The sequence below is a fragment of the Bombus bifarius genome, unplaced genomic scaffold, assembly GCF_011952205.1.
Source record: "Bombus bifarius isolate JDL3187 unplaced genomic scaffold, Bbif_JDL3187 scf7180000009125, whole genome shotgun sequence".
NCBI classification, from domain to species: Eukaryota; Metazoa; Arthropoda; class Insecta; order Hymenoptera; family Apidae; genus Bombus; species Bombus bifarius.
Window position 1 is genome coordinate 6471630 of NW_022884914.1, and position 26192 is coordinate 6497821.

Below are 26192 nucleotides of genomic sequence, written 5' to 3' on the forward strand. Positions count from 1 at the left end.
AAATAATTAAAAAAATGAACGAGATGGCTTTTATACGTTTCACGTATCTTCGTAACTGATATTCAAGTGTTTCGAGCGCGACAAACTAAAACGCGTGGCCATTGCAACATTACGCAGCCGATTAGAGTCGCGGTTTTTACAGCATCGTTATCATCATTTTATTTACCGCGGCCAGCAAAAGCGTACGTGCACACAGGTATCTTGTTTCTGGTCATTGATCAGAGGTATAATATATCCAGTGAGAGAAAGAGGCTGCCGGGCCTAATAATCCATGCAACGCGGGCATTTATTACGCGTGGCGCGCGCTGAGAGGTCATACAAATGTAAAGGCGGTCGATGAATATGGATAGAGATATAGAAACGTTTCGATAACAAAGTCTGTCTCTGTGTAGTCATTTGATCTCTTCCATTCGCATTTTTTCCCGCCTTTTTACTCTGGTGAACGACGCGGAAAAATGCAGAAACGAACGCACTTGCTGTGAACGCGGCGTTACGTAAAGAAACGCGCCTATATTCTTTTTTTCACATGCACTTTTTTTTACTTCCGGCCTTTGTTTTTTTTCGCCTTCTTCTCCTCCCTTTATCTTCTGTTTTTCCTTTTCCTTCTGCATTTTTTTTTCATTCAGTCCGATGAACGGATAGAAAAAACGACAGAATCGGAAAGCAGATACATATGATGTATCGTGTCTGAAGACACTTTGCATCTTTGCGAATCTTTGCAGACGAGCACGCAGAAAAGGACTGATCTTTCATGACTCCGTTTTGCTTCCTCCGATATCATCTCCTTCGTCTGTTACCCTTCCTTCGAGCGAGTTCGAGTTAATGCAACAGAAACCGATGTTGACCTAATTAGGAATCGAAATCATTTATTTCGACCTCTTCGATCGTCTACCAGAGACGCTTTCATTCGTCAGGGACTAATAAACCGATATCTACGGAGCCTTTTGCAAGATTCGATAAAGTCGATATCGTAGAATACAATGAATAATGGAGAAATACAGACAAAGCGGAGATTCGTATAGATAGATTGGGTTTTTCATTTTCACCTTCATTTTCGCTTGGCTATCGATCGGTACATCCTAATTATGCAACGCGCGTGCAACAATGCGTGCACGAGGCGTTTTGCACGAACGCTCCTCGACACCATGCGTTCGCTGTTAATTATCACGCTCCTCTCGAGATTATTCGGTATTTTTGGCGTGAACCGTGGCGTACGCTCGGCAGTGCGCACCTAGAATCCGCGGATTATTCTCGGAGAGGGTAACAGAGCTTTGCTCGGAAACCTGGCTAATTGATTATTAAGACGCTTCAGAGTGATCGATAAAACTAAATATCGTAGAATAGTGCAGGATTTTGCTGGAATTCAATTATTCAGAGGCTCTTGTAGTTTGTTCTTTGTTCTGTTTTGTACGGTTTCGATTATCGAAGCTGTCAGATTGGAGCCAAGAGACGATGACTGTAAAACGCGAGGGTATAGTGTCGCGATAAATCACAGCGGAATAGAAACATTTTGCGTGAAAGAAAACTGAAAGTTTGAAGAAGAAATTAAGAAGAGATTTAATTTTGAAAATTCTTCTTTGATTTTAAAAGGTAAGTTTTTAGAATGTTAGAATTGTACAGTGATTGTTCTTGAATAAAAACTGTCATAGGATGAAAGACACTCCCGCGTTAAGATAACTAATTCTATTTATTTTTACTTTTATCGTTTAACCACTTCGTGTGTTAAATATATAATTTAATATATCGTATAATGTACGAAAATACACCAGTATCAAGTTTGGCGATTGTGATCAAAATAATTATGATCCTTAAGTTTCCTAATTAATCACAGTATCGCAGAACGAGCAACATTTATTTCGTACTTTATAATTAGGTATATTCGTATCAATTTCTAGCTATTTTCAGATTTCATCTAAACGCTAACCAATCTCTGTCACTTGTCAGATTTTACATGTCAACCACTGTCCCACCTGAATTTTCCAATCGATAAATCCCACACCTAACTCGAATTCCACTTAATTTCATCGGCTTCCTCTATACTCTAGCATCTGTTCAATATCTAAATCAGCGAACCGACATCTCTATAAGTAGACTGCGCAACTGTTACACGTCTAATCAAATAACACAAAGACTCAATAACAATAATTCTCTCCCTCTATTCCAATCTTATATCCAAACAATATGTATATTACGCATGAATCCCGGATCGCGTCTAATCTCTTTCAACTTTCGCAAAGACCAAACAAACCTTTTAATAGCCGAATTCTCGCAAGAAAGCGATTGTTGCACGGGGCCATACGAAGAACGCTAGGAGTTAGTGGCACGACAGTAGTAATTTTACGGTGTGTAAGACACGTCCAATAACTCGTTCCCCGAAGCTCCGTTTCGGATGTTCTTGGTGCTGGAAACTTTTTTGTTTCGTGCTTCCTTACGTTGTGTACGTTGCACGAGATATACTTCGTCCACATCTCTATTCTAATATCACTACACACGAGCGTAGAGGCTGTGGGAGTAGATAGATAGAGTAGCGAGATGTTGCTTGATTCTCGGAATTTTGTCTCTACTTGACACAACCACGGATATTGTGTTCAACTGTTCAGTAGACACAATGCAACGTTGACAGTCGCGTTTTATTTTGGGATGATAGTCAGCCCAACTAACCTCGCGACGCTGTAGCATCCTATGTTAGTTTCGTGCTTGTGCAAACGCCTGTCTGTTGTCTACGCGAAATTTCATGATATTTACGGAGCCCCGGGAATAATTCGCGTATCTTGTTTCGCGATTTATTATTCGTAACAATGATTATCGATATATTAATACCATCAAGTGACAAAAAGAGTTGCGCTCGGAATTGGGGATGTATCTACTCGTTCAGAAACGTGATCCAACACATAAGTTTAATGGTAGTCCGATAAAAATATTACTACGTGGATTTTCGTGGTATTTATGGAACCTCGATAATAATTCACAAACACTTTGTTTCATGGATTATTATTCACGGGCATGGTTAACGTATCAAAAGCATTGACACGTTTGAAGATACCAAAATCATCAAACATCGGAAAATAGTTTCCATTCGACGGTGAGTTTGTCATGAAACTCGATCAAACGCAAAGGGTAGCCCGAGTGGTTCTACAATAAAAATACCATTACACCGATTTTAATTAAGGACACGATGAAAGATTTATCCTGCTCCCATCGACGTCCCCTCGCGCTCCGGTTTAGCTGTTTATGCAAACCAGCGACTTTACCCTTTGATGTCGACGCGGGGCAAGCTCGCACGATGCACGTTTTCAGGCCGCGTACTTTCGATCTCGAGCGTATTACAGTCTGCCTATCCATGAACCGGAAGATGGAAAATTGAAACGAAGCTTTCCACGAGATGACACTCGACGATTAGAAACAGCAAACTTAAAATCTGCCGTGAAAATCCTCCACTTCTCGAATGCGTTTAAATATCTGTCACCGTGATAATCATTCCATCGACACTCGTGTCTCTATCCCATGCAAAAGAATCGTTTTTCTCTTTGTTTTTCTCCTAAGATGCAGAATAAGCAAGGCCGGTCACGTTCCAGAGAAGAAGTCGACTTTATTTCCCAGGGATCATTCGCTGTCCCCTTTTGACAAGATGTTCAGACACGTTGAACGCAGAGACAGAGGATTTGTAGAGTGCGTCAAGTGGTCGACCGAGAAGGAAAGACGAAATCGCTCGAGATTTTTGGGAGGGTCGCGTAGGATACAAGCTACGACAACGACGACGACGATAGAGAGCAGGAAGGAGCCGGAGAAACCAAAAGAAGAGGGTAGCGGCATTAAGGGGAAACGGTAGAAACAGGCACAGTCAAGGGAGGGTCACTGGGTCAGATGCGATGCACGATTCCCTCTCTTTCTCGGCCACCCTTCTTCGTATTCCCAATTCTCTCTCGCTGTCGATCTCCTCTTTCGCCGGGAACACATGGCCCTGCGTGTGCACACGGGCTGTCTGGCAGGAACACACGCTGGCCACGCACACACGCGCCCCACTACCGTTATCGTTCGAGTATTGGACAGATTACGCTGAGCGGCGTGCTCCAGGGAGAGTACGCACACATTTGGAATAATTTGTAAATAATGCTCCAAACGATCGTAGGCAATGTGGCATTAATTTGAAACCGAAGAGTGGCTGACAAAGAGAGCGAGTATACGTAGATGACAATCTGATAAATTTTGAAAAGGCGGTTGTTAATTGGTATCGAAAGTGAGAAAGGGAAGTGACAGAAGCAACGACTATACACACCGTCGCCGGTACACCGGTATCGTTCTCGCAACGCGGTCACGTGCTCGTGCGTCTCACTCACCTGCCAAGCGTGCTCATATCATCCTGCTCGCGCGCTGGTAGCTTCGACTACCCTTCGACGTCTTCGTGGCACTTGTCACGTAATTACAAAATATATACGTATACTTTACACCCCCGCACAGAACCGGCACTTGAACGAGAACCAACGATCCGAGGCTGCAGAGACGAGCATGTGTCGGCTGTGCCGCGGATCGACAGATCGGACGTCAAACAGCACTCAATGCGGCGAAGTCGGAGAATAATCGTTTCACTAGTCGGCCACGTATAACCGGTAAGAATTCTTGCGTACGCAGAGTACTCCAGTCTTCGGACGACCGTAAACGCCGGCTGGTCCCAAACACGTATTTACGTCATGGTTCTTGGTGACGGCTGAGGTTCCGTCGCGACGTAACAGCCGATCTATCTCTCACTCGCAGGAAGACAGGAAGATCGATGTAGCTCCGGAGGGAGCGCGCGCGCGCGCACATACGCACGCACGGCTGGAAATCCGGTTGATCCGCGTGTCTTTGGCCCGGATCTTCCCTTGTCCAACAGAAGAAGACGAGGAGAAGCGGAAGAAGAACAAGTAAGAAGATTAAGAACGACTGTTGGTCGCGGATCGAGAGCGAATTTACGATCGACACCGACGCTCCGTTTCCCGGTTTTCGACACTATCGCGGATGCCTGCAACGCGCGAGAACGCGCTGCTCTGAAACGCGTCGACGACGACGTAGACAACGGTGAGCAGCAGAACAGCAGCCAACAGCAGTAGCGGTAGCGGTAGCAGCAGTAGGCCGCGAGGGCGAGAGAGCGAGAGAGGAAACGAGAGTCAGTGGTGGAAGAAACCCCCCCTCGAGCAGCGGGCATACAATGGGAATAATCACCGCGTCTCGGAGCGTCGGCTGACTGACTGAAGCCCCCGAGGACCGAACGGGATGAGATTCGGAGGCGCTGCCTGGTGGCGGCCGGCGCGGCGCGCCGCGCCACTCCGCGCCACTCCGCGCCGCTTCGGCGCCCGCGCTGCGCCACTCTCGCCTCCCCGCTACTGTTCTCCCTGTGTTCGTCTTTTCTCTCGATCTCCCGCGCTCGCTCCCTCTTCCTTTTGCTTTTGTTACCCGCCTCGCCTCCTCTTCGTCGCGCTTGCTCGCACTCCGCCGTTACTGCCCCTTCCTTCTTCTACGCTACTACGATCGCTAGTCGACGCGAATCAAGTCGTCTCTGTTCGTCGCGTGGCACGTTCGTTAGTTCTTTCTCGTTTCAGCGGTTTTCCCTTTCTCTGTCGCACCGGTGGCCGTTCGTTTCGTATCGCGGTCGCTCGGCAGCGGACGGGCCGACGCGCGGCCGCGGCGGCGGTGGCGGCGGCGGGTTCTCTTGCCCGCCACGCCCCTTTTCGGGCGTACGTCCCGCCTTCTTCCTCTGACACCCACGCGAAGGCGCGCGTTCTGCCCGACACTGCACTGCCAGACTACCACCACCGCGGCACAGCCACGACCCGTCAGCGTCGTCCTCGTTCGCGTCCTCGTCCTCGTCCTCGTCTACGCCTTCGTTTCTGGCTTCTCTGCGCTGCCACTCTGTCGTCGACGTACGCTTCGTCGTCGTAGTGGTCGTTGCCGTTGTCGTCTTCGTGTTGCGCCGACGCTCGTTGTCGTCGGGTTTTCGCGAGGATCTCCGTTCACCTGTGCACGCCCGCCGATATCCCTTTTCCCGTATGACCCCCCTACCCCGTTCGTTGTCCTTCCCTAGTCTGTATAACGAGATCTCCCACCCTCTGCCAGCCCTTTCTGAGGACACGAGCCACGGACGCCAAGCTGGGCGTAGTAGTAGCGCCGAGGATGGGCAGCGTACGCTGTAGCGCTGCCGTGTTCGATGTTGCCTCAGCTCTTAGCTTCTCGACTATCTTTTTCTTCATCGTCTTTGTACCTAGCAGCTCTCGCTCCTCCCTTTCCTGGCGAATGAATAGGGCAAGCGGAGAGAACGACGCGTATCACGTGGCACGCGAAGACAGTGATCGCCGGCGACGTAACGCGTGTCTTTTAACGGAGCTTGCGATCCTGACACAGGTCCAAACATTATTTATCCTACTTGGTAAACGTAACTTACGTACTCGAGGTGGTTTATAGGATAGGGTTCTAAATGCGACTCCAGGAGTTATCGCTTTGTAGCAAATACTTCAGATATATCCTGTACGTATGAAGAATTAGGTGCTTCTTCTTAAATTTATGTAGGTGCGCATCGTACATAAATTATAAAACAAATTAATGTAAATTTTTACTGCCTCGCTAAATCTCGTAATTGTCTATAATCGACCAAATGTGCATCCTTGAACCTTTCATATTCCGAAACATTCGATTACAATGAACTCTTTCTTCCAACCCCATTGCGAACCCAGCCTCCAATAAATGTAGCTGGTTCGACATTGGGAAACGACTATTAATCGAGTCCCCTTCGATTTTCCGGGTTGGCGAATGAAATGGCTCGCGACCGGCGTTTCGACTGGCGCTCGAATCCCGTCGGATCAGGTGCGGCGGCGGCGGTGCTGCGCATTGTCTATTGTTTCGGTCGGAGGCGGCGGTCGCGGCACAACCCCCGGCCGCCGGCGACGGCCCTACGACAGAGCCGTGGAGGTGGTGGAAGCCGACCAATGAGAGTCGAGGCACACCCGCGCAAATCACAATGCTTATTGTTGTCGCCGAGCTGTCCGCCCACATCCCTGGATCGTTTCTTCCACCTCCGCCCGGCGCTGCTCCCTGCAGCTCGGTCAGGTAGAAATCTCTGCAGGTGTTCGGTTGCGCCATTGCTCCATTTTGTGAATCTGGAGCCTCGCTATGTGATTTTGCTATGAGGGTTTTTGATATTGTTAACGATATTAAAGAGATAAGATGGATGACCGTATTGTAGAAATTCAAAGATATCGTCGATATTTATTGCAACACGATTTTTGTACCCTTTAATGGTTTAATTGGTCGAACACAAATTTTACATATCAAATTAAAAATTGGCAATCTATCCAGTTTTGCAACCAGACAACGCTTTAATCCTCAAACTATTTAAAAAGTCTGTGGAGATTTAGTTTTCGTTTGCTCTACGTAGGAAAGGCGGAAAGAATTCTAATACAACTTAGGACGATACTGAAAACAATAATGAAATATCAAGAAAGATTATGAAAATCTATGGTTACACTAAAAATCGACAATCAACAATATCATTAAGTTGATCCTTTCTTACTCTGAGAAGAAAAAATGAAAAAACTTTACGTGTTCCCGCGTCTATTCTGCGAAGTCCACGATTCAAACGCGGCCACAGAATCTGCCAACTCAAAGCCTACGTGCGTCAGAGCGAGCGAACCGGCGAGGGTTCCTTCGTTCTCGCCGCTCAGTTTCAGCCGAGTCGCGTTCGATCTCTCGGTTGCATTTGCCTTCGTCGTGGCCGTGTCACATAGTATATCCTGTCTCGTCCTCATCGCGCACGCACAGGTACACATTTACGCTGGCACTGTATGAGGGTCGTAGCGCGCACCCCCCGTGCCACCCTCGCTGTTCCTACCGCGGCGAGAGGAATGGACGAGAATGGCGTCGGCGCGCATCCCTTTCATGTCCTCCGCAAAACCCACTCCCCCTCTTCTCTTGGCTGCTGCTCGTCCTCCGCACCAATGCACCCTTGACTTGCGCCCCTTACCATCCCCACCGGTGAGCTAAACAGAACAGACACGTACACGTGCACGCATACGCTCAAGAGCGCGCGCGCCATCCTACACGCGTGTACACGCTCTCTCGTACACGTGTACCGCGAGGCAACGAAGTTCGTCCACTTCGCGGATGCAGCCTTTTTATCGACGGCCACAAAACGCGGCGATGCGCTTTTTTCTTTGGGCCACTACGTGCACGCCTCTCCCCAAAATGCGGTCCTCGAATCGTTTTGCGAAGGTTATTTCGATTCAGAACGCTGAACGCCGCACTCGAGACGCGTATACACGCGTTTTCTGATGAAAGAGGAGCCGACTACCCGCGTATATTACGTGTTTCCCCGTGTTTCGAGATCGACTCGGCCATGGAACGCTGATTAATTAACTATTAAAAATTTTAATTGTGTTTGAGCGCCTGACGCGAGAGCCGTAAAATCACGAACGATCTCGCAACGTATTTGGTCCCGTTCGGCGAATCGTTCCACGTGGACATGCTTACTGCGGAAAATATGAGTTTCCTGGTGCATCGCAACATAAGAACAAACACCGTTTGTTCCACTTATATTTATATCGCGGCATAGCTGTTTCCTTATTGTGGAATATTATCAAAACAGCAGTATCGCCGTTTAGCGAGTAGCAGTACCAACTTAATTACAAAACAATACCACGATAACCGATCTACGACTTAGAACGTCTTTCGGTTCGAACGCACGAAAGGTTTCTAATTGTAGGTTTTATTAAGATTGGCAAACGATACGAATGTGCTTCATGCGGAAATCTATATCACTGTTGCTTCCATAGGAAGAAGTGTTAATTATATGTATTATATATATTATGTTGGTTATCTTATTTATTATACTCAATATTCGCTGGACTGTTTCATCGCGATACGCTTGGAAATAGGTTTTCTTTTTACTTCCTATGAAACGTTGGTTTGTTACTATTCGTGATATAACGGATATTATATAACGTATTTTCCAAGAATATATTCATGTTTTGAAAATAAGTTACGCTACATTTATGAAAGAGTCGAGAGTTACGGTAGACTGTATCGTAAGTAGATTAGGTACAGTTTCTAGTCAGACATCCAGCGTTAGCGGATAGATCCAAGTATAACAATCGTTTTTCTAATAAGTTTCTCAAAATTAAATGATTTCTTGTTGTTTACAATCGTGTTATATGAAATTTATAATTAAAAGTCAAAGAAACATGACATTTGTGTTCTCTGATATTTTTTATGAGAACTATGTAATTGAAGTACTATATTGCATGAAATTATCGCAATTTTTGCTACACCATGTTATACGAATACACGCATCGTGTCAGCTAACAATTATTTAAATTAAAAGCAACTTGAAACGTGAACTGCAGTCAAACTTTCAGATTTCAAAATTAAGACGCGCTCGACCAAACCACCAATAGGAATAACAAGTAAGCGTTCCTTCATAATCCATTTTAATCCTCTCAGTAGCAGCTATTCTTCATCTCCTACAACGACAAAGACATTCCCCCGGGGCGATATTATCGTCGCAATAAAGCGACAAGATGCCACACAAAGTTGTCGCTTGAGTATCAGACAAGCGGAAACGCGGTCTAAATTTCCCCGGTGCGATCGAAACAAAACCGGTGAGTTCGTTGTTTTGTGTTTAGACTGCATATGCATCGGAGGATTTGAAATGTTCGTCCGTACGACGATTCGTTTCGTCGCGGAGGAGGAGATGGGTCATCGTTATACGTTGCACCGTATTAACCCGCGCGGGATACCATTCTATTCCGGTAACCGGCCTCCCGAGTGCGGGAGCAGACAAGAACAATGAGTATCGTACGTGTATTGCATCCTCCTTTCCATGGATTTACCGGCCTCTGGTAGTGGGTGTAGAAGCGAGAAGGGACGCGAGCCACGTGACAGAGAGGACGAGATTTATGCACGACGACGACAACGACGCGGCGTCGGCACGTTTTGCTCCGGACGTCGACGACGACGACGACGACGACGACGACGACGACGACGACTACGACGACGACGACGACGACGACGACCAGGACCAACAACGACCACGAGCACGACAACGACGCTGTTGGACGAAGAGAGGAGAAGAAAAAAAAATGGAGGAGAACGATACGGGACGCAGAGGCAAGCGACAGTGGCAGCGGTAGAAGAAGAAGAAGAGGACCAAGAAGACGGGCAGCCGGCAGTCGTGGCCGCTTGTGAATGAACATTGGCTCGCGACCGTTTCCGGCGCTCTCTTTCGCGCTTGCTCGGGTCCTCCTCGCGCGGCTCTAGCGTCTCTGTCTCGTTGTTCGGTCACCGCTTTGCCGCGTCCCTTCGCCGGATTCTCTCGGTGCTCTAGCGTCCTCCGCTGCTCTTCTCATGAATGAGAGTCGCCGACTCCCGCGATCCCCAAGACGAAGAAGGAGACGCGTTTAGAGGAATCTTCAGGAGTAACGGAGATACGAAGAGGGCTACAGGGAGAAAGCGAGGAAGAAAGAGAGCGAACGGACCGTTAGCCTTAAGCCAAACGGTTGCAACGAGGCCTGCGACGAATTTAGAACAGGAACCGAGAGAGCAAAGGGAATAGAAGAGGATGCGACTACGGTGTTCGCCCCCCTTCTCCTTTTTCTCTTCCTTTTGCCCCTGCTGTCCCTTATGCTTCTTCCTTGTCGCTTTGTTGCTCCCATTATTAATATATCGCAGTTGCTGCGCGTGACCAGCCGCTTCTCTCTGCATCGTTCCGTATCTTCCTTTTTCACCTTGGCTCCTCTTCTTCTTCGCCTTCGTGTTCGTCGTCGTGTTCTTCTTCTGACGTTTCTGCCTGGTTCTTCTTCGCGCACCCCCGCCTGGCCCATCCGGTGATGCGAGTCCCGTTGATTATAAATAGTAACCTTTGTCGGACGCTTTTCTTTGGCCCTCTATCGTTTCATCGTGGTTGTCTCCACCCTCTACGCGCTCGCGCGCGCGTCTACATCCACTGTCTTCGCGAGGTTGAAAGACTTTTTACAAGGATGACTCGTTCGCCAACCGAACTCACACATCGGTAAACGCGCGCTCGTATAAATAGAAAGCCACGCGATCGCTCGAGTACGCGTGACAGGTGTCCGATGGCGATCGAAATCGAAGCGTATTCCGCGCGGCCATAATAGGCGAGTGCACGCGCCGCCTCGTGCATATGCATGGAAGCGCGCGTGGGCGTGCATCGCGACGCAGCAAATAACGGGAACCGGCGAACCGCGGCCGCCCGCATTGTCGTTGCTATCCACGGCGGAAAGGAGACTGGTTGAGGTGTTTAAGAGACTCTAGAAGGTCGATGACCGATTAGCGCGCCAGAGATCCGCGTGGTGCAGCGACAAATGAAGTAGCGTATATTTGATCAACGGTTGATTGACAGGAGTTTCGTAAGATACCTGTTGACCAGGTGCTCCGAGGCCAGTCTCCGAGGAATCTGGAGCGGAGCCGACTAATTGGAGTAAAATGAAGCGGTTCACGGGTGTCGCGCGTGTTCCGTCCGGGCAATTAGGCGAGAGAGTATTTACATGAATGTACGTATCTTGTAAGAGCGGGTTTCCTGTAGTTTTTTCTTTCTTATATTGCAGTGGATTTTTGTTCACGTTAGTGGATTATGTGGATCGATCGAGGTGAAGTGAAGGTGTGTGGGTTTAGGAGCGACATTCTTTCGGCAATTTGTTCGAACAGAAATTAATAAACGATCGCAGAAAATGTGTTTTGGCGTTGGTTTGAGATAAGCCTGGCATAAACTGTCGCGTAGAATTTGTTTGGAAATTGGACTACGTACGATGCTGGATCGGCAGAATAAGAAATTTTTGGTAAGAGTTCACCGAGGAACTTTTCCAAATCACTAACCATAGCAAAAGTAATTGTATTACATCAAGAGAACAGCATGATTGTAAGCTTGAATTCCTGTCGTGTACTTTATTTCTATACTTCCACGAAGTTTTAATCCAACGCATTGTAAATACAAATTCACAGACATACAGTTGCTTCTCTTTGCTTCCACTCTTTGTCGATTCAGCTGGCAAAGGCGATACCGGAGAACGTTCAAGCAGAAACTAACTCTGCGAGCAACGTGCCACCAAAGAACCTCTGTTTTCTCGTCTCCTGTAAAGTGGATGCGTATCATTGTTTCGCCGACACGCATTCCCCTTCTTCAATAGCTCGTTTAATCGCGACACGCGAAGCGAACAGCGGCACAGAGTAACGCTTACAGAAAATCAGATCGAGCGGAGACTGGACCCTTTGTTCGGTCCGCATCCGTTCTCATGCTCGAGCACAGAGCGATCACTCGAGCTGTATCAAACGACTGGTATCGAAGTCTTAGACCATAAAGAACCTGCTTCTTCGAGGTTTCGATTCCGCGAGCGCGTCTAATTGTTCTTCGTTTAAAGTGGCAGCAGACAATGGCGTCTCGCCCGCGCTGATTCGAAATCACGATAAGGACGTTGAGCGTGCGAATATGGCCGGGAATGTCGAAGGAATCTGCGGCGGCAATATCTCGATAGTCTCAGCTCTCTTGTAACCTTGTATCTATCTGGCCGTGATGCTCGTGCATCCCAGATAGTGGCATACGCTTGCAGGAGGATGGAGACAGTGACTACTAGAAAGGTTAGTGAGAAATGTAACCTTCCTCAGCCGATATTCGTACGCTGGCACACGAAGGTATTTGAACACTTACGATAGAAAATTGTCATCTCAATATCGAATATGTTATATAAAACGTATCGAAATTTTATTAACGCTTTGACGAGACTGTTATCATTATCATTATCGAGCAAATTAAAATTAAATTAAAAATTAAAAATCAATCTGAAAATACGCATAGAAGTTAGAAAATTACGATAGAATTAACTAATACAATTTGATTTTCTTATCGATCGATATTTCGATTCGTATTTATATTTATCTTACGAACGCTTGTGTATCGTAACGATGAATGACGAATATGTTACAATTTCTAGGTATATTTGTAAATTATTTGACATTCTGTTTCAATGCTGTATTCAGGAGGTTTACAACAATATTTACAATACTCTCGATATCAAAGGGAAATCCAAGAGATTTGAATCAGGCTAGTAGCGAGGGTAGCGGCAATGGTAGTAGCGGATACAGTAGTACATTTCGATGTTAATTATGTAACTTTTGTATCGCTATCTAAACAATATCTATTCAAACATCGTTTAAATATAAATGTTTCATGCGAACCGAGATCCAATATTCGACGACGATAATATAGTATGTAGCCAAATTGTACATTTGCGGTCCTTTAACACAAAATTCGAAATTCAGACTATTAAATTGAATCGTAAAAAGAAGAAAATTTGTTCTTTACTAAATGGTCGTGTAACGAATAATCGTCCTCTTTGTATTTTCTATTTCAAGTCGATTATCCGAAAAATTGAAACTTTTCTTAATCGCTTTGCACTTTCCGAAAATCAACAATAAGATTCACGATTCGTCATTTTTACAAACTGTCATTGCATCGTTATCTTGCATTAGTACAAAATTCAGTTCAATTAATCATTTGTCCGGTAATCTAGGTTAGCTGTCACGTCCTGTACGACGCCAGCAAATGTCTTAATACCTATGTACGGGACTGTACATGTTTTCCAACAAGTATCAGTTCATATGCCATTCGTAGTATGGTAGCATAAAAAATAGATTAAAAAGATCGTTCTAGAAAATTTTCCGAGGCAACCACGCGTGAGTGTATACAAAGACAGAAGATCGGTTCGTTGCCACGATAAAAACGGTGTATCCGTTACTGACACGCGCGCGTGGCCGCGTGTACACGCGCAATTAAAGCGGCGTGGCCGCACAGTACGGATCACTGTTCTCCGCGCGGCTGCGTTCATGAATGAAGCCCGGTGCCGGTGAGTCAGGCTGGAAAGAATGGCGAGGATATTTCATAAAGGCGAGCCGAGAAAACGGCGCGAGCGAGTAGCGGCCGCGAAAGCAAACCCGATGCCTGTGCCGTTCTCTCGCACGCGGCTATTATTATCGTCTCCGTTCTCATCCTCTGTCATTCTTTGCAGCCTCGCGCGCCGTTACGCCGACGCGGACGTTTAAAAACAATAAGCAGTTTGTAGTCGAACGGATGGCAACGTGCTCTCGTCCCTTTCGCGATCATGTATCGTCCATCCGCGAAAGTTGCACGCATCCGGGACAAATTGAAGAACCAGCCATGTAATCCACGATCAGATCTGAGTGTTGAGTTTACCGTTTGAAGCGCATTTTGAAAGAAGGAAATGCGTGATACTTAAATTCGATGATACATGGTGAGGTTGTAAATTATAGTATCATTGCTGTCGATTTATGTTGTTTTCTTATTTCTCTCGTTCCTAAATTTTTCGAGTTGATGTTTCTATTATCGAAACGTTTGTAGTTTCTGTCTTGTTCGATTTATCGTACGATCTTGTTATACCGTTTCGACCTAGAGTAAATAAGATGTTTCAGATGGGTCTATTTGCTGTTGTACAGAAATTTTATAGGAAGAATGAGAGAACAATCGATATCCGCTTGAAAATTCTTATTAGGAATTAATTAATGACTTTCCAAAACGACAAGTTCGTATTATTAAACATTTGCTATTAAACTGTTATTTAAATTTCGTACCTACTTTCTACGTGTGTTTTAAAAAATCCCCTGATTAAACCAACTATTATATAATAGTTTTCCTATTTCTTTAAAACATATTTTATCTTAATTTCTCTGCCACTCTACCACTACCAAAGAATCAGTCGACGTCGTTCTCATTACTTGTTTATTTCTATTATTTTCACGGAATCTCGTCTTCATCCGGCAAACGGCTCCTATCGCACCGCGACGCTGGACAGCATCAAAAGGCTAGAGAACGCGCACAGCCAGGTCGTGTGTATGCGAGATCACGAGCGGTTCCGATCTCGAGACTAGACGAGTTAATCGGCCACGGAAGCACAATAAACTCGAAGATAATAAACGAAGCGCCGTCCGTTGGTTTACCATAATAATGCCTTCCATCATGCCAGATCCCTGCAGCCACCGAAAGCCACCCGAAACGAATAGAACGCTATAAATAGGCGGAATCCTCTCTCATTCTCTCGTGCCTCTGCCTCACTTTCCTCTGTGTCCCTTCTGCTCCACAGCTCTGTACTTCGCTCTTTGTCTCTCGTCATAGATGCGGTCCGATCATCATCTCCACGAGCAACACGCGCGCGCAAACCGCCCGCAAACGCGCGGTTATTTCAGAGAGCGAATTTCCGCACCCGTGCTTCCAAGATATTATTATGCTATCGTGCGCATTTCCACCACTGTTTTTGATTTTTCCACAACCACCGTAGAATGGATTAAACGATCGATTACATAGCTACGAGAATTTCCATTGCTCTTTTTAGTCTCCTGTAAATGATTCTAAATAATAGGATATTTAATATATTCAAGAAAGACGACACTTTACTATCATTTTTGTGTCTCCACTGTATTTATCTACACTCCTAAAGATAGCTGTCATCTTCGACAAAGACCATCGTTTCTACCCTCGATATCCACTATCAACAACTCCGCTCAAGCATCCACTAGTTCCACGAAAAAGTAGCCGGCAATAATTGATTACCAGTAGCGGACGGTTCGAAGCCGCGAGGCGTTTAATCCTGGTTTTGGTACGTTTTGAAAGAGCGTCGCGGCTCGTCGCGGTCGTAAAGTAGGGTGTTCGCGCGAAGAAAGAACACGTCGACCGGCTCTCGACGTGTTCGATGCTGGCGTTGGGACGGGGTTGAGGGTGAAGGGCGACGCTACTTCACTCCCCAGGCCGATGGTAGCTACGGGGGATGGTTAAGGTTTCGCGGTGACAGGAGCGAGCGCCCGCAATGATTAATGGCTTAACGCATTAACAGGCTATTGACAAACACGTTTCTCGTCCGGCGTTGGTGTACCACCCTTCGCTCTGGTTCGCGCGTTGCTCGATCGCGTTAACGACGAGGACACAGGCAAGTCGCGGCTACCGCGATGAAAGGGAAGAAAGGGACGAGAGATCGAAAAGAACGGGAAAGGGAGGGGTGGGCTTTCTTAAATGCGCCGCCTCGACGAAAGAAAGGAGAGACGAGAGGAGAGGAGAAAACGGCCTTCTCGCCCTTCTCTAACGACCTCGACAAAAACGCATCTTCCCGCTCCTCTGAAGGTGCTACGTGTCCCGTTCCACCCTCTTTCTCTGTTTCTTTCCACCTCGAACACCCCATTCCTCTATCGTGCCTCAGTCGACGCTCTTTATCGTTTCCTTTTTTCCTTTCCCCTTTTTTTTTTCAACCAAACGACCAACGAATCTTTTGAACCCGAAGAGTCTGCAGGCTATTGGTTTCTAAATAGAAGGTTCATCGTCGTTGCTTGCCGCGCTGCGTGGGTGAAAGTGTCTCCTGGACTTTTAGCGGTCGCGTCGAAATTGGAGACAATTTCTTGAGATAAATGCTCTCGTAGCGATATCGAAGAGTGCGAAGTTTGGGAGATTTGAGAAATTGAGGATCGGGTGTTCGAAGCAGAAGATTAATATTTTTGAAGATAGTTTTCTTAGTGATAATAAGCTAGATATCAAATTATTGATAAATGCTTCGATACATTTTTTAGCTAGAATGTAATACCTGATAGTTTGATTTAGTCGAATAAAAGAAATTGACTAACAAACGTGAGAGAAAAATTAATTCCATTTTGTATCAAGTGCTAATGTAATAATGTACAGGGGATTCCCCATGTGCTAAGATTGTTCTCAACGTATACATTTTATCACACACGTTTTCAAAGTGTATAACACAACTACCGTTCCTCTTATACAGTGATCTCGTAATTTATAGAAGTTAATTCACGTAACATTGTAAATCATTAAACACAAGCGTTAAGATGTACAAACACGAAATATATTCACGTTCTTCTCGCATTTCCATTGAATCTGACAATTCCTTTCCATACTAAGTCACGTCACCACCAGACAATACGCCAAGGAACTCTAGAAACGACCTTCTCCAAACAATGCTCGATTCGCTGAATCGAAAGACCTCTTTCAGCCGACATTACGCTATCGGCGGACAAACCCGCTTTTCCTTCGAATCAAATGCAAAATCGCCTAAAGCTTTCTCATGTTAATGTAACACTAGGAGCGGCCAGGAATCGAGCACAGGGATATCGATCTATCAATCTCGATCCGTGTCAATCACTCGCACCTCCTGGGAGCTTCTGTTCGCTGCGATTCTTGTTTTCGATCGGCCGAATCGACTTAAACGACACGCGATCATCTGTGTCGGATTAATATCGAACCGTGCAATCGAGTTCGATCAAGGGGAACGCATTTACAACTATTACATTACACAGGATCGTGTATCGACCGGAGAGAAATCGTGGCTGACCGTTTATGACGGCGCAAATCGTTGGAATCCAGCGGCGACTAGAGACACTTTGGCCGATTAACATTCGAACGATTAACAGCAGGTGCACGAACTGACATTTGCTCGAAGGAAAGAAAATTCTTCGTGATTCTACTATGGTTAAGACTGTACAGATCCGGAGAATTTTCAAAGAGAGTATCGACACCGGTCGCCGCGCTACGGAGAATAGGCTTGAAACTTAATTGCCTTTGCGTTACTGACCTTTCGATACCGTTTTCCCGTGCCAGACCGAGGTCGAGGTTACGCAACGGATCGCGCTATCGCTCTATCACGATGAAGTGTCCGCTACGGTGAAATACGACGGAGAGCGTTCGGTGATCCGGTGAAACGGGTGTTCGTTAAAGGAAATACGAGACATGGATAGGTTGTGAGAGAAAAAATCAAGAGTGAGAGAAAGAGAGAGAGAGAAAGAGACTCGGGTAGGGGAGAACAAACGTTCGAGAAGAAATAATCCGAGTTATTAATGGTTCTGCGCGGGGCGATTAATTATCCTACCGATACCGTAACGATTTTATTAACATCCCGATAAATCCTTTGAAATCTTTATTGCCACCAGCACAGGCTAATCGACTCTCTCACCCCGCGTATCGAAGAAAGTGGGCAGTGTTTCGAGGTGTCAAGGAGAGAGAATGAACGATCGTGCCTCGTTAATGAAAATACTCTCTTACCTCGCCCTGTTCCACGCATTTTGTTTCTCATTTGCTCGCCTCTTCGACCAATTTGTTATCCCGCGCGCTTAGGATATCTGCGGCCTTCGTGGCTATCGTGTACATTTGTCTAACGAGGAATTTATTTAATTAGCGATATCTGCCGTGGATAGAAAAATACTTGACGTTGTATAATTACCGTTACTAAGCTTTCTTGTTACAAACTCGTGGTTTTCCTTCGAAATGTTAAAAATAAGCAAACACATTTACAACTTTCCTTTCCTTTCTAATAAGTCCGATTAGCAGCAATAGGTAAGTTGAAAATATAAAAATAGCGTAGCAGAGGCTATTTAGAACTAACCTATACCACACTCATAAAATCCATCTTTCATCTATCTCAAAACAAACGCAACCGCATCAAAGAAGGGACCGTCGAGCTGGCAAAATAACAGATACGCAGCTACGCCGATCCATCCCAACCAACAACACCTCGCTTCACTATTCATCCATCCCTTGCCTCACAGAAAGTAGTAACGTCAACAATCGCGGTCCTACCGATCGCAATTAGGAGTTCCTCTTGAAGCTCGACAGAAAGAAAGCCGAGTTTCGTGTGGAAAGAGTAACGGTGTATCAGGAGGCATAATTATCCGCGTCGATGTGACTCGATCGGTATAGGACGGAGCAGACCAATTGGAGAGGATGGCTGGTGTATCAGGTCTGCTCGGTGGCTCGTGCTCGCGGCAACGCGAGCGCGCGCGCACGCGACCGTATTCACGTCTCGCGGCGCAAAGGATTCCCCGGATCCGCCTTTCATATAACACGTACGAATACCTCTGCGCGGGATAGGTGGTTATTCGGGCATGCCGGCCCATATTGAAATTCGACGGGCCAGCGATACAGATCATCGTCTTTTTCCTTTTCTCTTTTTTCCCCATTTTTTTCTCTCCTCCCTTCTCGTTTTGTTCCGATCCACTTTGCCATTTGATCGGATTACCGGCATGCGCCGCGTTCCAGGGCCCATAGAGTCGCTTCTCCCTGGTATAATAGTCCGCGATATCCCGCGCTCTCTTCTGTTCCGCGATACAGATATTCGCGTGAGTATCCACGGATAGGAGAAACGTGCGCGTTGCCGTGCGTGCAACTAAACCAACAGCGGTATTGCGCGAGGCTACGTGATGGAGAAGAGGGAGAACGTCGGCGGAGGGCGAATTCGAGAAGAGAGTCTTTTTATACCCGGCTCTCGGCTTTTCTCTCTTTCTCCTTTCCCGCTCCTCCGGATCTGGCTCGCATCGCTGCCTCTTATGTACCCTTTCGAGCCTCTTTTCCCTCAGCCGTGAATCAAACCACGTGCCCACCGCCACGCCGCGCATTTCGTTCCCCGACGGTGACGTTATTACTATTCGATTGATTCCTTGGATTCGCTGGCTCGTCGGGTAGTGGCGGATTTGGATTTGCTCGGTGTCTATGACCTCGACGTACATTGGACGTGGGATTCGATGAACCATCTGTTATTTTTTATAACGAAGTATTTTCTTGCGTGACGAGTTTGTTGATGACGTAGTGTTGCTAGATTCCTTAGGTTCGTTACTATAATTGTAGTTATACGGTGTTCGTTGATAGAAACAAGTCTAAGCTGTTGTTACGTGTCAACTTGTTAGCTAAGGAGGTTGTATTCCTTGAAGAGATTTTTTTTTAACGCGTAAATGCATCTAGATCAGCAAACATTCTTCGCTCAAGTTGCGATACACCGTGTTTGCATAAGTTTTCAAATGACTTTCGTTTAATAACAAATTCTTAAATTCCGCGAGTAGTTATTAATTACATTCATCGCCTTGGAAATATGCTTGTACAAAGAATATCGTGAATTGCTTTGGTAAAATCGTTTACGACACTGCGCAAGTCGTGTTTCCTTAATCGGCAGATTCTCTGTTCCATTTCCATTTTCTTACATACCCCGTCAAACAATCCTACTTACGACACCAAACATCTTACCACATCTTCCCATCCAATTTCCACTAAGCAAAGCCCGACTTCAACCCTCGCCCTACCTTCAATCGTAACGCAGAACCAACAAACACGCGCGAGCTAACGTTGTGGCTCGTAGTCCGGTGTTTGAAAGGCGCGGGACGGAATCGCGATAAAATTGGATCGACGCGGCGTTCGGGCAAAAAGGAACGAGAGAAAGTGCATTTCTCCTAGCATGAAATTTCCAAGAAAAGCGGAAGGTACTCGTAGAAAGGGAGCGAGAAACAGAGAAGGGTGGAAAGTGGAAGAAGGAGAAGAAGCATAGAGAAACTCGTGGCTCTTTTCATACGTGAGTTCCTAGATCGGTGGTACCGAGACCAGGTACAATTGGTCTCGCAGTCTCACAGTAGATGTTCCTTGTCAGAATCGTAGAAGGGGGTTGGCGAAGGGGCGGCGGGGGAGCAACGAACGGCGATGATGGTGGAGATAGCGAGGCCGGAGGTTGGAAAAAGGGAGCTGGAAGAGGATGTGGCTCAACTCGTTCGACCCATTCATGGCCCGATGAAAAGGCCGCGTCGAACAGACATCGTGAAAAGAGAAGAGAATTATTATGATTATTATTATTAACGTTTCTATAGGAATGATTTCCTCCCCTCCCTTTATAGCTGTCTTCGACTTTTCGTAGATAAAGGTCGAGGATGCGCTGCCGTTCGGCCGGCGAATGTGAAATCCCTCTTGTAAAATCGACCGACAGGTTCAATGTTACAACGTTACCCCGTTTCTGCTTCCTCCGATCCAACCCCCTTTTCCCGACCTCGGTGCGTTCTTCAACTCCTTTCAAACGCGAAATTGCCAGTCGACGCGGGCCGTCGCTCCTCGTTTAATAGCGACTGTTCGCGATAGGGCGGTTTCTAAATATCCCGCCATCGGCACTGCTCCATCGTCTTTCGATATTTCTTGGCAAGCGGACAAGGTCAACCGGAAAGTTTCGACAGATGGATCTCAGTCATTCGAGTTCCCACTTTAATCATTTTCTTTAGAAACCAGCTGTTTTATTCTATATACTATACTATATTATGTAACAAACACTAAGAGAATTAAAGAAACTTTGATACGAACCAGTTTTTGTACGTGTATTCCAGCAGTAGAATTTCTCTAATTTCCTGAAAATTGACTTTATTCGTGTAAAAGCAAATTTTTGTTAAAATATTTTTATGATTAATCAACGTAGTTATAAAGTTCCATTCAATCGCAGATATTTACTCATGCACGATTCATTTGCAACTGAGAATCTCCTCAAAACGACCACCAACAGGATGCAGAAGTACCGTTTCCCGAAGTACGCGTACCTGGAGAAGTATCGTAAACAAGACCCACCGCAAAGTCCCCATACGAGAACATAAGGAGACAAGCATGCACGAAATCGTCGAGCAAGTGCATATGTAAATCGTGGCGGACACAACGAGGCTGTTGTTTGACGTGGAAAGGCTAATGGCCAGCCGTAGGTGGCAGAGGAAACAGGAAAAGAGAAGGAGGAGTAGGTGAAAGGATGTCGAAGGTTGGAACGATGCACGTGCTCGACTCTCAAGCGTCCCCTTCGTCTTCTAGCCTTGCTATTCAAAACACGTGGTCCGTATTAGCGGGATCGGCGAATAATGGGACGGTCGGGAAGGGCTCGAGTACACTGATCGACTCCAGTGGCCAGGCTCAATTATACCGCCTACGATTCGTGCACGCACCATTCTCTGTGCATCGGCTAACGATCCGTGGCAAATATCGTAAAAGTTGGAATACGTTTCGTAGGGTAAGTGATAATAGCGTTCGGACTTGTTTTTGATCCGAATGTATGTAAATTCTACAAGAGAGAGCTCGAGCGAGGAATTACTTTATGGTACAGATGGATTGGGTGATAAGACGTCATAGAATTGAGTTTTGATATCGCGAGGATAAAGTATCGAGTTTGATATGAAGTCTGATATTTTACTATGATATATCGTAATAAGTTACTACAAAATGTAGATCGTAAGCAGACTGGCTTGTTTACAATGATAAAATTCTCAGTTTTACTAAGCACTAAAGTGATTGATCGTGCGATGATTTACTGATTTATTTAGCATAAAACGATATTTAATTATTCAGAATGAATTTTGAATAATTACCGTATGAATAATTAAGTCTGAACTGAATCCATAAATCCGCAGGTGTAAAAAATATATAAATATAGATTATGCACAAATATGAGAATAAAATGCACGTATTTCGAATTATGTATCGAAAAAAGGAAATAATGTACCGTGGATATGTACGACATAAACGTATCCGCCACATATGTAGTTAGTACCCATAATTTTACAAGAACAATTAAAAATCCCTCCTAAAAGATTCTTGCCGTTTTAATTATCGGTTTGCGGTATAATAAATAATCCGCGAAATATTTCTGCCCATTACTCAGGCCACACCCTTCGATAAACGTGCTCCTTCCTAAATAGAGCAAGGTACTCTTAATAACAATTCGCGACGCGTCGATTTCTCGTAGTTGCACTTATCGGCCGGAGAACGAGCAGAAAATGTGGATGGTCGTTATCCGCGTCCAGCATACGTTTTCCCCGTTTACCGTTAATTGCCGTCGCCGAGAAAATGATCTGAAATCGCCACCAAATGACAGAGTGTTTACAGTATGAACAAAAACGATAACAGGGAACCAGTTTTACAAAGATGTTAATGAATAGGCGTTTGCAAAATAAACTCGAAAAACTGCATCCATGAAACGACATTCGCGTCGATATCCTATCAATTAACGGTATTCGCGTATATGCGCATACGTAGACTCGTATATAAACACAAGTTCCATTAACAAACGAGCCCTCGTTACAATGACACGAGCGAATTGGCGCGAGAGACGAGGACGAATATTTTGCATGGTCGAAGAAAACGAAATCCGTGGAGGCTTGATACACAGCCCGCGGTGCACAGCCTCTTGATGTAACTTTACGACTAGCACTTAGCTTTTCACATAAAAACCCGCCTATAAATACCGCGCGTTATTTTCGTGGAAGAAATACCGGCAGACATTCGAGCATAAACGCGGCTCAGCCGTAGCGATTCGGCATCGTGCCTGGAAACACACCGCTGAGAAGCGTAATTCATTTCTTTCCGCCCCCGCTGACACGGCACCCTTGTTAATGTATATAACTTTACCTACGCTGTTCGTCTGTCTGTCATTCGGTGCGTCTTCCGCGCGCCCCCGTAAGCGTGCCGCGACGAAAGGGTGCGCTCACCATTTACGCGTTTTTCTTCAAGGAAAATCTGATCGTTCGAGATTGGCTGATATGATTGAGAATCGTTTGAAATTCATGTATTACGCAGCGATGAAAATTGCTTATCAGCGATTTTTCATTGCTCCACGAATTACCTTAGCTTTTATAAACTCGCAGCGACACTTTATAAGAAAATCAACGCAGAAATGTAATTTTAATTGCGTTCATACCTTACGAATCGAGCTATATATCAAATAGTTCCGGTCTTCGACAGTTTTCCAATGCACTTATGGTCTAAGAATATTCATAATCTACTGATTTTAACGCTTGTAAGTTGTGTAGCAGAAAATGGTCCCAGAATCATCTAGTCAAGTAAAATAATTAATAATCAATACTTAAGAGGTGTATCGTAATCGACCTAGTGATGTTTGGCGTCAAAATCACCTGATTGGGAAAACCTTAGTAATAAAATACAATCGTTTTCAAAGCTATATTTCAACAATACAATCGTAAGTTCTAAAATAAAAAGAAGTAATTACCATAATCATAAAAGCTGATAACACAATATGATTGTTACGTACTTGAAGGTGATATTCAAAAGTGGCGTACGTAAACAAAAAATTGATTTCAGAATGCTTAGTGTCATTTTAAAAATTCTAAACGTGTATTCTCTCGGTGATTGTTCGAAGCTACAAAAGGACGACAATGACAGCCTCGGTTTTTTTTTAACCACGGCCGTCAATCTTCAGAGATTCCGTATTGTTCGAAACTAATCAGCGTAGCACCTATACAAAGTATTCGTGCGATAGCATTAGCTAGTAAGTAGGAACTAACAATATTCCAGGGTTTTTCTTACAAATCGGTAATATTGAATAGATTTGTAAAAAAGAAAAAAAAAAAAATAAAGGGCAAAGCAAGTACTAAAATAGGTTTAATAATTTACGACACAATAAAGCTTAAGATTACTGACACACAAATATGAAATAAATATTTTCCACATTTTTATAGTACGAAGTTCGATTTATTTTAGACACTCGACACTAGTTCAATTATTTCATTAAACATTGGAAAAAAGATTTGTTTATTTTTTTATTTCACGGATATGGAGTATTATTAGATTCCAGACTGTTGCTCTTGTCGCAACAACCGCTTTTATGTAGCGTAAGAGAAATTAACAAGAATTATTTAGACCGTGGTATTGTATTTAAAAAAATAGCAAAACGTACTCTTTTTCAATTGTCCTTACAAATCCGTTATTTATGGAAAACAATGCTGGCAATCAATAGCATAAACACCTTGTATGGCACTATTCTCGTATGCTCGCGACATCGTTTGAAGTGACTTCGCGTCGATACGCTCGCAGAGGCGGGGGCCGTCACCGGTCAGACCAGATACCGCCTCCGTTTGTCGCGCGTCGTCTCTCATTTGCTTAAGAATACGAGGAATGACATCGTTGGCGCGCATCGCGCTCATCAATATACATATATATACACCCGGCTTCCTCATTTTTACATCGACCACTTTTTTTTGTCGGGTCGACGTTCCGTTATTATGTAACGAGCCAGCGAATATACTATCGACGCAAAAACCGCCGTTATACTGGCTGACAGCTTGACTAATATAAGCTTCTCTCGGTCGGAGATTTTCTCGCATTTTTAAAAACCTTGCAGACATCTTCGCGCATCGGGAAACAATTTTTCATCGTCGAGGTACCTTGTTTTAATTAAGGAAGAGGATATCAACATTCTATGTCCACGTTTTATACAGGTGTAACATATGTATGTAGATTGCATGGAGTATCATTAAGGACAACGAAATTGTAAGAGGGATAAGATCAATTTTGACATTGAGAAGTTGCACGATTCCTCACTCCAGTTGTAAGCAGAAAGTTACTTTTTGTTGTTGACGAAGATATCGCTGTTTGCCAATTTGTCAACAAGAAGTATACTGATTATGATCATAGATATGTAATTACTCAAGAGAAACGATTTAAAACCGATTCTATAGGAGTTGTTACAGGAAGCAACCCCATTAAAAAATCAGAATTTCCAATAACCGTCTCCTTGCAATTTTTATTCAACGCCTACAATATTCCAATTCGAGTTTTTCCTGATCCCGGTGAACGAATCCCCTTTGATCCCAAGAACATAATGCTCCCCTTCCAATTTCTTGGTTCCCACCCTGAGCTCCCGATGTCCATTAATTCATCAGGCTGACATGGAGGTCTGGTCGGTAATAACGCAAGAAAGACGCGGAATAAAAGACGGAAGCCAGAGCAGGAGACGCGGATGTATTCCGGTCACGGGACAGGCCGTGTTGGTAGCACTGTCAGCAGCACGAGACAGAGCGAAGGGTGGCTGAGGTGGCTCACGGCAAAGGCTCTTCGAGATATCGAGGGTCTGAGGCATCTCATCTTCTGGACAGCCATCTCGTCGTGTAACGTCATAAAAATAATCAGCTTCGTCCAATGAGCCCGTGGCGCACTTTGATCTCCTGCTGGCGCGTTTGTTTCGACGCTCCCGGTATTGCAAGACGTTCTGACCTCGCGAATTTTTTCCAAGGGAGATCGCTGTGTCTGGAGACGCGAACGCTGGATAGAACGCGGGCGGAAGAGACGAGAGCTCAGACGAGGGTAGGATGAGAGGGGAAACGGGGAAGAAGAAGGAGCCGGGACGAAGTTCATCCGAAGAAGCGACTTTTCGTGTTCTCAAAATAAAAAGTTAATGAGAAACGCGGCCGTGGGCTGGGGCGCTCTTGCACGGCTATTTAGCCGATGTCGGCGAGAATCGAACGAGCTTCGACGGGCAAGAAACCGACTGCTTATTTCAAAATTGACCGAGGCCGCGGCTTTAACGACGTTTCCAGCCCGGCGAGTCCTTTTTCCAATCTGCCGGCGCGTTTTGTAATTT

The 26192-nt window shown here is 45.3% G+C and overlaps 1 protein-coding gene across 4 annotated transcripts in view; it reads right to left on the reverse strand.

Moving 5' to 3' along the window:
* The window catches only part of LOC117213563 (transcription factor SOX-6), a 324095-nt gene that overhangs the window by 74945 nt on the left and 222958 nt on the right, over positions 1-26192 (reverse strand). Inside the window, exon 1 of one of the 4 annotated variants that reach the window (XM_033459007.1) lies at positions 4338-5254. The exons of the other annotated variants lie outside the window; for them this stretch is intronic. Within the exon in view, the coding sequence (XP_033314898.1) occupies positions 4338-4354 (17 nt within the window). The 5' untranslated portion in view covers positions 4355-5254. Of the gene's footprint in view, positions 1-4337; positions 5255-26192 lie in introns of those variants that run through there. 4 annotated transcript variants of the gene reach the window in all.